The following is a 14,951-nucleotide window of genomic DNA, read 5'->3' as shown; positions in this document are numbered from 1 at the left end:
GCATCCTTATACATGCGTTGGAGCAGAGCCAGCTGGGAGTTTAACTGCTGCACCTCATTTGTCCTACTCTGCAGCCGGTGCGACAAGTTTGTGACCGCCGTCATGGACTCCACACATGCCTTCAAAGTATACTGATTAGCCTCCACATCCGTTTGCACTGCCATTTTTTGCTCCACCGACTGCATCGGAAAGTTCAACGGAGCAAACCCAGTGGTGTTTGGTTGAGGTTCACGGGACACCGCACCCGTTATCTCTCTTGTTGACTCGTTGAGGTCGGGAAAGAGGGTAAGCAGCCCGCGGGAAGACGAAGCCATTTTTTCTGGGCAACAGAGTGTTATAGAGAGTGTTACAGAGTATCTTCTCAGCAAAACCTTCTCAGCAAAACGAAGAGTTTTTCAGAGGATTTTCGCCAATTGTTTGTCTTCGCCTCTGCCTCAGCTCTGTCTTGGTTAAATAGCCGAGGCAGCCACGCGCATCGCGCGCCTCTTCTCGCCGACAAACAGGCACGCCTTTTGATGCATTCGGGCACGCCTTTTGATGGCACGCCTTTTGAGGGTGCGGGCACACCTTTTGAGGGCACGACTTTTGAGGGCTCGATATCTACATCCATGTATATCTTTTGGGCAGCCTATCTACACACTCATACAGTGTCTTCTACACCAGTCAGCTTTATCAATCCCTTTGTTTCAACCTCAAATAGGTTTCTATCTTCACACCTATTTGAGTTTGAGGGGGGGTTATACACAGTATCATGTTCAAGCCACCTCATGGCGCACTCCCTAAGTCGCCCCCTTGGTGCACCACCACAATCTGCTACAACGGTCCGACATGACCCCATAAACTGTCTTCTACAACGGTCCGACATGACCCCATAAACTGTCTTCTCCAACGGTCCGACATGACCCCATAAACTGTCTTCTACATCGGTCTGACACGACCACACAGTGTCTGCTACATCGGTCCAACATGACCCCATAAACTGTCTTCTACAACGGTCCGACATGACCCCATAAACTGTCCCGACATTGATTCCGGTCAGCTTCTACAACGGTCCAACATGACCCCGTAAACTGTCTTCTACATCGGTCCGACATGACCCCGTAAACTGTCCTGCTACATCGGTCCGACATGACCCCGTAAACTGTCTTCTACAACGGTCCGACATGACCCCGTAAAATGTCTGCTACAACGGTCTGACACGACCATACCGTGTCTCCTATCCTGTTTTATTTATCAGTTTACTTTCCTGTTTTGTTACTCTCTTCAAACTCAAGTTGGCTAGTACCTATCCTCCTTGAGTTTGAGGGGGGCTGTTAATATATAATTGTTAATTTATAATTAGCTTTAGCTTTAGTATATAAATTGTATAGCTTTAGCTTTATTCCTTTTGTTGCTTTCGGTGATAGTGGGTCTTGTTGGTATCCAATGTTTCATTCTTCTCTCTATAAAGAGAGAGTTCCTTCTCTTTGTAATAATCACATACAATACAGAAACATCAACACATCAATCAATAATACATCAATTTTAACATACAGTTTTGTATTTAATTGACTTTAGATGCTTTTAAATTACATAAGACAGTTATTCAATTATGTCTTTTTATTTAAGTTTTTTACATTAGTGAATGCTTATTCTTCTTTTTATTTTTAGGCTGATGATTTGGTTACTGAAAAAGAGATCGAGTTGAATAGATATAGGAGCCCCTTTTAACGAGGTGAGAGAAACTAAAGAGGGAGAAAGAGCTACAAAACGCCACAAGGCATCCTTTGCTTCTAGAGGCTTTGACTTTTTTTGTATGTTCTGTAGATATAGATGAGCACCTATTTCAGTTCTTAAATAATTTCATTAGACCTAAGAATGATGGTTGCTTCATGGCTTTGGAATCCAAGAATCAAATGGCTTCAGAATTACAGTTCCTAATCAGCTGAAATAAGTTTGTTTCCTGGCTAATCTCTCTAAATTGGTTATTGTCTCCCTTGGTTCTTGGTTGTATGCCTTGGGGTTTTGCATAAGTATTAATTATTTGCAAACAACGCTGAATCATAAATTTAAGCAGTAATTACAATGTTAGACTACTTCAAAAACATTAAATAGAAGTTCCCAGTTTCAGGATGCTTTTGAAGTATTTACTTTGATGTCCATCCTGAAGCATAATTATATTTAACCAAACCAACTAAGCCTTGTGTACCAATCAAGTGGGGTTGGCTACATGAATCATTTTTCGCTATTCAGCTCTATCAAGGGCTATATGCTCAGTTAATACGCCGCATGTGTCATGCTTATTGCTTAATCTTTTATACAGCCGGTCCCAAGTCCGGATGAAAGAGGAGGGTTGTGTGTTAGGTAGCCTGACAGTTCCCATCAGATCCCTTATGAACCTGAAGAATAATTATACAAATTGAAAAAAATGTACATTCAATGTGTTGTTTTATTGTACTTAAAAAGGCGTTCTTATGCTATTTCTTTTGCTCTGACTTCGCAGAAGTCTCAGAAATTGCAGTTTGCAAGGAAATGTACCTGATCTCAGCAGGATACCAAAGCTTAGCTATTTGTAAGTTGGAGTGCTGTTCAACTCACTAGAATGTTCTAATATATATATATATATATATATATATATTTTGATAAATAGAATGTTCAAATATTTATTTCCTTTCAAGTTTTTTTTCTGGGGTACTACTAACTGAGCTTCTGTTACAGAGATCTCAGTCACAATCGGCTCACTGGATCCATACCATCAAATCAGCTTTCACAAAATATGACAACAATGTATGTAGATGGCCAATGTAGACTTGCCTATAATTGAATATGATTACATATTTCTTTGTAGGGTCTTGTTAAAGTGTGGCCTTAAGGCATAGGTTAAGAATGCTTAAAAAGATTGTACATTCTCTATTGCACTCACTTGCATTCAGAATTCAAATCTTTTTAAGCTTCTTAACATATGCCCCAAGTCTACACGTTAACAAATCCTTTTTTATCTCTAGGCTTTACTTCTTCTTCTTCTTCTTCTTCTTCTTCTTCTTCTTCTCTCTCTCTCTCTCTTTCCCCTTTTTTTCCCATCTTATTGCAAGCAAATTGTCAAATCTAAATGTAAAGTTTCAAAATTCATTTCAGTAGTCAATGTGAAATAGACATGTTGAAGAATTTTTAATGATAAGACATTTGTTCTTACTTACATGTCATGTGCAGTGACCTGTCAAATAACCAACTTAATGGATCTATTCCAGAAAGTTTCTTAAGTCTCCCTTCCCTACAGAAACTGTGAGTATCCTCATACTTCTTTGGTACTTTGTTTTCCTATTGCGAAGTAGTCCTCATACTTCTTTGGTACTTTGTTTTCCTATTGCGAAGTAGTTTATGCACGGTAATCGTTATGAAATACTTTAAATGTGGTTCTTTGGAGTATTGAGGAAATATGTGAGGCTTAAACTTCATGGGTATTAATAAATAATTAAATACTTTTAGCTTTTCCTTTTTGATGGAATTTTTCAACTTTAAAATAGAGGATTCTAGTGAGTTATTTTTTGGTCTGTGCTTCCCATGCATGCTTGATAACGATGTGAATATTTATTATAGGTTACTTGAGAATAATTATTTGACTGGTTCATGGAGGATCGAAAAGAGCCAAAATTCTATGGTCTTGTGCCGTCTTCGCAATTTTTTGGGTTTTATGGATGGAGCGAAATCAGAGGTTGTTTGAAGAGAAGTTTCGGGAGATGAGCTGTTTGTGGGATCATGTTTGTCATTTATCTTCTTTTTGGGCATCAGGGAACTCATTATTTAAGGGAGTTTCACTTTTTTTGTTAGCTAGAGACTGGGTGGCAGTGTGTGCTGTGTAGAGTTTTGCCCGTGTTTAGCTTGTTACGGGTTATTTTTGTGTTTGTATTGTCATTGTCCTATTGTAAGAGGATGCCTTATCCTCTTTTTCTTTTTTGTTTTATCAATAAAGCTTTTGTTGTTGATAAAAAAAAAAAGTATAATTATTTGACTGGTTCCGTGCATGCTAGCATTTGGAAGAACATGTCCTTCATTGCAAAGAGCTTGAAGCATAAAATTACTGTTACTCTTTGGAATAAAATAGCATCAATTTCTTAAATGTTGCATGCTGATTTTCCCTTCTGTGCACTTGAACATATGCAGTGATCTCGAGAATAATTCACTTTCAAACATTGTTGGAGATCTCAATCCTCCGGAAAATGTTACCTTTAGGTATGGTTCCTTTTTTTTCCCCTATAAATCTTGTACATTAATACTGCAGATTCCATGTAATCCAATGATTTAGATTTGACTAAACCAAATTAGTTATGCTAATAAAAGTTCAGATATGCATGAAGTGCATTTTATGTTATAGGATATAGAATGCACACTTGGGTCTCTATGATTTTGGGAGGATGAGCTCAGGGTGCATGAGGACCAAATTTAACAAAAATGACGAACATACTTAACAGACCCCGATCCTACAAGCCAACCAGGGGGAGGATGTTGAGAAACCCACCCCTCACCCCCCAATTTCAGTCAAGGGCTATAAGGAGGTTGATATAGGTTTCAAACCCGAACCCTTTTCCTTTTTTCATTTTGGCAGAAAGAAGGGAGAGAAAGTTGCTAGAAAATATTTGACCTTTTACGACATACTTGTACTTCGGCTGAGATAGTGCATCCCGACATTAATCGTAAACTCCATTCCCAGGTCTGACCCCGTTTAAGAGGAAAATATTTGATGGAAGTATAAACAAGTGTTTAAAAGGTTTTCTTTCATTTTCCTTCTTTTTGCTTCTCCTGCTTAAATCAGGCAGCAGAAAAGTAATGGTGTTGATAATTTTTCCCTCTCCTATTTTATTTCAACCAAATGTAGCAAAAGTGTTCTAAAGGATTGATGCATGCATATCTGTTCCATTTTGTTTCACTTAAACACTTGCAAATCCCTTTGTTATAAGATTTGGGGAAATACAGATCTAACACTTATTGCCATGAGCATCAAGAATCCATTTAAAGAAGCTTACACCATTAAATTTTGATTTCTGATGTGTTTCCAGTGAAGACATGTTCGATTTATTGATTTTGAGAAAATAATTAGACATTTATTGTTGAATGGAGAGATGCATGAACCAACTAGGCCTAGCTAGTTAGCCACCATAACTCTCCTGAGGGCTTAGTCCCAAGGGAGAGGTTATGGGTTCAACTCTCCCTAAGTGGGAGTTGAAAGCACTTGGTGCTTTGCAAAGGTGGGGAGGCTAACTCCCATAGGTACTAATCTAACAACTAACAACTAACTTTCGCCAATCAAAAAAAAAAAAAAATTGGAAATATGCATGGAATTTCAGGTTGTGAGACAATGACACGCACTCATGATGCTAAAAATGTTTTATTTTTAGATTGTTGTCTAATCTATGTCTCAATATGTGCAAATGTGAAATGTATGATTTCATTAAGGGCTGGAACCTTATTATAAAAATATTAATTAGAGCTTTCAATTGTTTAATTATTTGTTTTGTGGAAAACATTTAATACTCTGTGCATATTTTCTTGTAATAGAGGCACTAAATTGCTGTTGAATTTAAAACACGTGCGGAACATAACATGTAAAATTTATTGTACATTCAGGTGTGCCAACTAAGAAGCTGCATTTCTCATTTTTTAACAATGTTCTACTGTGCTTATGAATCTCAGTACTTCAGCTCAGATGTTGGATTCACTGAATGCATTTTCTTCATATTATTTGTGGTTCTAGTGGTAATGAATTGACAGATGTAATCATTATAGTAGTTATTAGTTATTACTATGTTTTGTTTTGCCTTCTTTGTGCTTATGATTTTGGCGGCTGTTCTTCAGGCTACACAGCAATCCTATCTGCAACAACGCAAACATACCAAACATAGGCCAATTCTGTGGATCTCAAACTGGAGGGAATGACATTCCAGAGAACTTAACGAAGTCAACTATGGTTTGTCTACTTCAGGCATGCTCTATGGATGGTAACTTTGAATATATGCCAGTTTCTCCAATGCCGTGCGTTTGTGCAGCACCTCTGAGAATTGGGTATCGGCTAAAGAGTCCTAGTTTCTCTTATTTCTCTCCGAATGTTTCTTATCCATTTGAGATGTACTTGACAAGTTCTCTTAACCTGGAACCTTATCAACTATCTATCGAATCGTTTGTCTGGCAAGAAGGACCTCGTCTGAGGATGTATTTGAAGCTTTTCCCTAGGATCGTTGATGATCACACACATACTTTCAACTTTAGTGAGATTCTGCGCATTAGAGGCAGATTCACATCTTGGGACTTTAATGCTAGTGACTTTTTTGGACCTTATGAGCTTCTCAACTTCACTCTTTTGGGGCCATATTCATATGGTAAGCACTCAAGATGACATCTTTTTCTAAGTTGAAGAAGTTCAAGAACCACTGATTTTGGGTATGGTGTTGGGTGTTGATATGTGTCGAAGTGTCGGATTTATCTAATTCTCATGTTAAGAAACAAGTTGGCTACATTTATTCTTTTGTAGCCATGTATTTTTTTTAATGGCTTTGATGAAATGTCGCCACATCGTATAGGGAGTTCCTAAATTATGGGGATATTATGTGAATTTCTTCATATTCATGTTTATTTTACCTGGAATTGTAACCTCATATTTTTTTTTGTTGCTGTAGTGAATTTCGGGACTCAAGTGAAACGTATAAGCAAAGGTGTTTTGGTAACTATCGTATTAGCAGCTGTTGCCGTTTCTGTTATAGTCTCTGTAGTGGTTACATTTTTGGTTATTAGAAGACATGATAGACACCAGCATACCCTGTCAAGAAGGCATTTATGTGAGTTATTTTATATGCATACTAAAATTGGGTTCTCTTTCTCAATTATATTTTGTCTGAGAATTACAAAAGAGATTCACATGAACTCCAATGCTATTTTTGCAGCCTCCTCAAGGCTGTCTATAAAGATTGATGGTGTTAAAAGCTTCACCTTCAAAGAAATGACGTTGGCAACTGAAGACTTCAATAGCTCAACTCAAGTTGGTCAAGGAGGTTATGGGAAGGTTTATAGAGGAATTTTATCTGACAATACAATTGTGGCCATAAAGCGTGCTACAGAAGGATCTTTACAAGGCCAAAAGGAATTCTTAACAGAGATACAAATGTTGTCTAGGTTACATCACCGAAATCTAGTTTCGTTGGTTGGATACTGTGATGAAGAAGGAGAGCAGGTATGGTCGATTGGGCAGTGCACTCCAGTAAAGTATTATGTTTTTTTTTTTCCAGAAATTTTGTCCGTACAACCAAATGGACCGTTAGAATTCACCCATGCTCTAGTTAGCTAGTTTATTCTGCTAAGACCATGAACTAGTTTATCAGCAAACGACATAACCATGGAAATCTTTCTGATGGTCTTCAGTCTTTTGATTATTTGTTGATTTTATATGAAAGAGACACTTCACATAAGCATAATGCCTTTAAGTCAATGTCTCTCTTAATTTTCAAGTGCACACAAACTCACTGATAACTATGATTGTCATAGTGAGTGTTAAAATTTAATTAAAAGCAAAGTTCTAGTTTATAATGTGGAAGATAGTCACGCTGTCAAAATGGAATATTGGGGAGCTTCTATTTCCACATCATTTTTCGTTCGGAAGTTGATTTCCAAACAAAATTACGTGATTTAGAAATCAACTTCCGAACCAAATTTATAACCAAATTATAAGATTTTGTTCAGAAGTTGATATCCAAACTTAAAAAGTGTGTGAACTGAGATAATATGGTGTGTGGAAATATAAGCTCTTGGAATATTGGAGTTGGCAAACTTGCTTAAACTTGATATATTATGCTACAAAAAATGAAGAGATTTTGAGGGGAAATAATGCTCCCCTTAAAATCATCGTAGAGTTATTTAGGAAATTTAGTTTTGTGTATGTAGATAACATCCTTTCACTATATACTCAGCGGCTTTTGAGTTTTGCTGAACTTACTAGTTTCTTATTCATGCTTGACGATTAAATGCGTAAATGCTTTTTTTGTGCAATGAACTAATAGCATGATTTAGTGCAGTATTTTGATGCACGAGGATCAATTCCACTATAAAAATTTATTCATCTGATTACATTCTTGGTGCACATGCAGATGCTGGTTTATGAGTTCATGCCTAATGGCACCTTGCAAGATTGGCTCTCTGGTAAGGAAGTTTTTTAAGTTTTTATTTTTATAAATAAGATAAATTTTATTGAAAAAGCATCAAGATGATGCAAAGAATACAAAACCGCTCAAACAGCTAGCGGAAACTAGAAAACTTGTAGCGAACTCCCAAGGGATAAACACCAACTCCTAACCAAGAATGCCATCTAAACAATCTTAAAAAACAAACAAATCAGAAGTTCCATCCAAGCCATTAAGCGCTATGATGAACCTCTTGAAAAGTTCACCTATTACGTTCCAACCAAACTAACCATATCAAACAAAGAGGCGCCAATGACCACACGGGCCGCCACCAGCAACCAACCCGAGGTCCACGCCAACTCCACAGCATATCCATCACCCTACGCGGCTGAACCCAAACAATCCCAAAAAGAGAGCAAATAAGACACCACAAACGACTAGCCACAAGACAATTCAGAAACAAATAATCCACGGACTCCCAGGTTATATCATTACTTAATTCTGTTCCATGGTTAAACTTTTCTTCTTTTCTTTCTCTCTTTCATTTCTTTCCCTGCTGGAGATTCAAGTTTTTTAGTGTGGGATTGGAATGAGAATTTATATGATTTTTTTTAGGGGGTCTGAATGGTATTCAATTTGTAGATGGTGAAAAAGTTAATTTTTTCCATTCAGATTGAATCAACCTATTGTTCTTCAGGAGAATCGTGCAGCTTAATGTTTTAGATCGAACATGGTCCAATGTGTCAAGTTACCAATTATGCCAAAAGTTTAAACTTCTAGGAAATGGACACAACAATATATATCAAGCTTTCCAAACACCCTCCCTCGTGTACAAGCCTGCCTTGCACGTGGAGATGCAAACATTCAAATCCAAAGAGTGCAAGAAGGAATGCAAACAGTGATGAGATGCAAACGGAGAGACTTGAAGCCAAGAACTCCCAACCTGAGCTCTAATACCATGTTAAGTTACCAATTATCACAGAAGTTTAAGTTGTTAGGAAATGGGCCCAACAATGTATATCAAGCTATTCAACTTGTTATGCATCTATTATAATCTTCTCATCATTTTCTATACAAACAGCTAATAAATTTAGTATTGCAGCAGACTGTTAGGAAGGGCTCACAACTATGAACAAACCAATACAAACCAAATTGTTAAAAATACCATTAAAAACAAAATAAAAAGAAAATTATAATCTTTTGCTGTTGTTGCTGGTTTCTTTTACTGTGAAGTTATTTTGATGCAAGATGCCAGCGATCTGTTTCTAAAATATTTTATCTGCTTTTTACAATTTCATGCAAATCACATCAACATTTTGGTGAGTTCAAATTTGATTATGCTATGTTTTTGTTGAAATGGTTTCTGTAATTCAACAGCTAAATCCAAGGAGACTCTGAACTTTGGTGTGAGGTTACAAATTGCATTGGGTTCAGCCAAGGGCATCCTTTACCTCCATACCGAAGCTGACCCACCTATATTCCACCGCGATATCAAAGCCAGCAACATATTGCTGGACACCAAACTTACCGCTAAAGTTGCTGATTTTGGACTTTCGCGTCTTGCACCAGTTATGGATGATGAAGGGACAGTACCTAATCATGTATCCACAATTGTAAAGGGAACACCAGTAAGTCTGTCTTTGCCAGCACTGTTAAAATTATATAAAATTGGGAACAAATTTAAGAAATAATTGTTACATACAAAAATAAAGAATTTTTTTTCATATTTAATTATATACATGTATTTATAAACTTTGTTTCTAATTTTCTTAGGCTGTAATCAGTTATCAATGCCAAAATGAGAGCTTTCTTTCAACGTTTTCAAAACAAATTTGGAAAGATTGTGATTTATATCTGTCATTGCCGTAAAACATGTGAATTTAGGAAAGATGATTGGTTGCTTTTGTTTCCGCATCATCTTCATAAATATAAATGTGGTAATTTGTGTGATCATGTCTACTCTGGAGATTTTGTTATAAGGTTAATTGTACTATTCAAGAAGAGGAGTTTAGCAAAGTTTGTTGAGAGAAAATGTTCTCTTAGCTTTCCAACTCAATCAAATTTCAGCTCTTCCTTTATTCTATTAAGGAGATCGACGACCATTTGAAACCAAACCACCTATATGTGCCTTGAACCCTAAGGCTGCATTTAGAACATGGATTTGGGTAAGAATTTAGAAATGGAAAAGGAAAAGGTAATGAAAATGTGAATGAGATAGAAGTTAATTTTTTTCTTCATTTTCTTTTCCCTTTCCAAATTCTTATCCAAATCTATGATCCAAACACAGTGCAAGGAAAAACCTGAGTCTGTAACCAGGGAAGTTTGTTTATTTATTTATGAAACAACACTAGAGATGGAGTAACTTAGCCAAAATTAAAATAAAGAGAAAGAAAAGATTAAAAAAAAAAATTAGAGATGGAATAGAGGTTTGCATACTTGAAATTTGTTTTGAAACTCGATTGCGGAAATGGTACAGGGTTAACTTGTGAATTGGAGGACTTGTTCACATGAGATCTAACTTTTCTAGCATTGTCAAATGTCTTGTGGTTCAATTGTTTCCATTCTTAAGAAGCTGTCTCATTATGTGATGTTATCTGCAGGGATACCTTGATCCTGAATATTTTTTGACCCGTAAACTGACGGACAAAAGTGATGTTTATAGCCTTGGTGTCGTGTTTCTGGAGATCTTGACAGGAATGAAACCAATTGCACATGGCAAAAACATTGTCCGTGAGGTACTTTCTCTTGCTAATTGTTATCTTTGGGGTTCTCAATCCTTCGCATGTTTGCTTACTGATGTCAAACATAGGTAGGAGTGTAAAACAGTTACAACTCAGGTAAATGGTAAAAATCGTTCATGGTACTTGATTTTTGAAATTTTGTCATTGTTTGACTGAAGTTCTGTAAAAACTAATCCGATTTTGGCTGCAAGAAAGATTAGAATAATTTACTTCATTTCAAATTATGTTAAATGCGCCCTAGCAGTAATTTTGTTTCTTGAAAATATTACTTGCATCTGCGCTCTGTTTATTTGAGAGAAAAATGTTTTTTGAATTTTTTTTTTTTTTTTTTCTCATTTTCGCTACGACATAAAATAAAAATTAGTTGAAAATGTTTTCTGTTAATCAACGGAAAACAAGTTTATTTGAATAAAAAATATTTTTAACTTTTGAAAGGTGAAAAGCCTTTCAATACCACAACCACAACCACCACTGCCACCCCACTGCCACCACCATCACTAACACCAACAGCCCACCACCACTACCACCACGCCGCCACCCCACCAACACTTCCACCTACAGCCCCCACCACCATGCCGCTCCCACCACTCATCACTACACCTCCCACCACTACCACCACCAATAATACAATCACTAGGATATTATTTCAAGGTTGCAAACTAAACATAGGAAAACATTTTCTGAAAAAAAAGTTTTTCATATAAAATGTTTTTCACCGAATCAAACAAAGCATTAAATTCTTTACATAATGAAGTATCAAAGAGTTTATTTCCTTTTACCCCTCCCCTTGGCAGAAAAGATCAGTATCGATTCGCACCTAACATCTTTGTCTTCAGGTGAATTTGGCTCATCAATCGGGCACAATGTTCTCGATCATAGACAGCAGAATGGTTTCTTACCCCGCTGAATGCGTTGAGAGGTTAATAGCTTTGGCACTCGGGTGTTGCCAGGACAAGCCAGAACAACGACCCTCGATGTTGGATGTGGTCAGGGAGCTAGAAAACATTCTCCGAATGATGCCAGAAACCGAATTGGACTCGTCAAAATCCACATCAAAATATTTTGGTGAATCGGCTTTGTCATCTTCCTGGGGCTTCACAACCAGGGATCCATATGTATCTTCGATTGTGTCAGGAAGTGATCTTGTCAGTGGGGTCATTCCTACCATAACACCTCGCTGATGTTCATAGAATTTTTGTATGCGGAAGAAATCATCAAAATCTGTACTTTGGGAGCAAAAATAATTTTATTCTGTAAATATTTTTGTAGTTTTTATTTTGTATGCCAACAATGTTTTAGTTTTAACCGTGCAAATGTATTGCTCTTCTTTTTACATGTTTATACGTTCTACTTAAATAGATAGGTGGAGATGATATCAATATAGTTAATTCTTAAATAAAATTTTTACATATTCTTGAATATTTTTATATTTATGTATTATTTACACATTTTATATATTATTTGCAGTTACATCCTGACTGATGATTACCCGTTGATCAGTCATTATAGTATCAAATTTTGTTAATGAATATTTTTTCTTCTTTTCATGCAGCACTAAAAAAAATAATTATTTCTTTTTATCATATCTTAATAAAACATAATAGAATAATTTATATTTATCACATGGTATAACTTATCTATGTAATACCTTTATTATTTTATTTTTTATTTTATATCTCATATAATATCGTTATATTTGCCCACAATTCTACTAATAATCTCATTAATATTGAATCTTATCAATAACGGAAATTTATTAAATACTTTTAGAATATCATGACATTCTCTACCGGGTATTCTTAATAAATGAAAAACACAACAGATACTAAAATGGACTGTGTGGGGGTGAAATTCGAGACCTTTAAAGTTGGGGACTCCATGATCCCTAAAATGATATGAGCCAATCATATGTTTTTATTTATTTATTTTTTTCTTTCCTTCTAAGACCAATCACAGATGAGTAAAAGTTGTCAAGTTGTATTTTTTAAGAGTCTGTAGCATTGTTAATGTAATATTTATTGGGCCCTCCTACTCTACAAATGTAATTCTAGCTTGGGTGTCCACCCTCATCATCTCCTCTAGAGGGGATGGTTCCCCCAATGTGTAATCTCGTCAAGGATGGGGCATTGACTTTGTATCCAGGGGGGCATTCACTGAAGTGTATTATTTTGATGACTTGATTTGTCCCATCCATTTCACTATCAATCCATGAAGAAATGTGGTTAAGTAATTGAACAATCTACACGGGTACCCCACCCTGCTTAATCGGCATTTTTCAGCTCCTAACCTATTCAGACTAATTAGTTTTATCCCCGTCTCCAAGGGCTCACATCTTCGGAGCTTTGGGAATTTAATCCCTTAATGTCACTTGACTTAAAAAACTGCTCAACTCATCTAGTTAGCTCGGCCTGCTACCTCCTATCCATAGGTTGAGGTTGGTTAAGCCGTGGTCCAAAATTCTGATCTCTAGAGTGTGGCCGTGTGTACCATTTGATTAAATTTGACCCTTTCATAAACAATTATATATTTCTCAACTACTTAATAAAAACAAGTCATTTTTTTTTATATTACATAATTGTTTATAGCATGATTCGTGTAGTGTTTCAGAATTGTTGAATAATTAGTGTGTTAGGTAATATATTCATAGCATCATTCCAGTGTGATAGTAATATTTATGCAATTGGTCACTGCAGCAATTGGCTTAGCGAATCCGATACGAAAAGAGACATTTTTGAATAACATTTTAAATTTTTTATAAATCAAAATATTGATATTTATTTGCGTACTAATAGAAGCCAAGTCAAATATATTTTGTCATCGATCATTCTTTATTTATCAATATTTTATCCAATTCGATCCCTGTATAATTTAGCACATTCAACCTAATTGATTATATTCCATTTTGTCCAAGAGCCCGCATCTTTGGAATTTGGGGAATTTAATCTCTTAATGTCAGTTGACCCAATAAATTGCTCGACCCATCCAGCCAGCTCAGCTTGCTACTTCCCAACTTTGGATTGAGTTTGGTCCCTTTTTTTTTTTTTTTTTTTGTTGTTTAGGGGTGTAAATTTGGCTCGGGTTGGACCATGTCGGGTCTCGCAGGTTCTACCCAAAATTCAAGCCGGGTCGGTCCGGGCCAACCCGCAAGCTAGAAAATTAGGCCTAGACCCGAGGGTAGTCGGGCTTTGGACGGGCCGGGGTTTGGGCCTGGGCCTGGGTTCAAACTTGGGGCGGGCTTGGACGGGTTTGAACAAATTATTTTATTTTTTTTACCAAAATTTTATTATTTTCCATTAAAAAAAAATATCAGGCCTTAGGCCGGGCCTTAAATGGGTTTTAAGCAAGCCGATGGACAGAGCTCACGATCTGAGCCAGGTTTCAAAATGATGGTCCAAGCCCTAGCCCTGGATCTCGGACTGGGCTCCAGCCCGGGCCTGAGCCCACCCTGAACTGCAGGTAAACTTTAGACCACCTATTTACCATAGACCATTTTTACACTCCTATTATTGTTTAGCCGTATTCCAAAGTTTTGGTTTCAAGTCCATGTACCTACTGCTGGCGTATACCACTTAACTAAATTTGATCCACTTCATAAATAAATAAATAAATATTTTTTAATTACCTAATAAAAATAAGTTAGTCTTTATTTGATTTAGTTTTAAAATTATGATTTAAGTGTGAAATTATATTTTGAATTATGAATTTTGTATTTTGGTCTCTTAATTATTTTTTTATATTTTTAACATTACATATAGGGGTGTGCGTGGTGTGATTCGGGATAATTTGAGAGTAAAATTACAAATCGAATGATAGATCGATAGATTAATGGATTGACAAATTACGATTTAGGTAGTTTTGAACGGATTGACGGATTGAAAATATTCTAACTAATTATCAAATATTTGTATAATATATAATATTAATTTATATAATATTTTTTTGTTATATATAACACGAATTAATTTTGCATAATATGTTTCATATATAACTACTAATTTATAATAAATTTTACATCTTAAATATCTCTTACACTCTTTTTTATTTTAATATTTTATTGAGATTAAAATAT

At 36.1% G+C, this 14,951-nt stretch overlaps 1 protein-coding gene across 5 annotated transcripts in view; it reads left to right on the top strand.

Moving 5' to 3' along the window:
- LOC114266956 (putative LRR receptor-like serine/threonine-protein kinase At1g06840) overlaps positions 1–12,303 on the top strand; it is a 47,248-nt gene extending 34,945 nt beyond the window's left edge. For all 5 annotated transcript variants that reach the window (XM_082891134.1, XM_082891135.1, XM_082891132.1 and 2 more), the window contains 11 exons: positions 2,483–2,551; positions 2,698–2,766; positions 3,190–3,261; positions 4,141–4,209; positions 5,830–6,350; positions 6,648–6,806; positions 6,912–7,198; positions 8,109–8,160; positions 9,519–9,769; positions 10,742–10,876; positions 11,719–12,303. In XM_082891134.1, the coding sequence (XP_082747260.1) occupies positions 2,483–2,551; positions 2,698–2,766; positions 3,190–3,261; positions 4,141–4,209; positions 5,830–6,350; positions 6,648–6,806; positions 6,912–7,198; positions 8,109–8,160; positions 9,519–9,769; positions 10,742–10,876; positions 11,719–12,063 (2,029 nt within the window). In that variant the 3' untranslated portion in view covers positions 12,064–12,303. The remainder of the gene's footprint in view (positions 1–2,482; positions 2,552–2,697; positions 2,767–3,189; positions 3,262–4,140; positions 4,210–5,829; positions 6,351–6,647; positions 6,807–6,911; positions 7,199–8,108; positions 8,161–9,518; positions 9,770–10,741; positions 10,877–11,718) is intronic.
- Positions 12,304–14,951: the final 2,648 nt, after the last annotated feature.

The sequence above is a fragment of the Camellia sinensis genome, chromosome 10 (genome assembly GCF_055761805.1).
Source record: "Camellia sinensis isolate YWXY chromosome 10, ASM5576180v1, whole genome shotgun sequence".
Classification (NCBI taxonomy): domain Eukaryota; kingdom Viridiplantae; phylum Streptophyta; class Magnoliopsida; order Ericales; family Theaceae; genus Camellia; species Camellia sinensis.
Note: the sequence above shows the minus strand (reverse complement) of the source record. Positions and strands in the feature narration are given on the sequence as shown.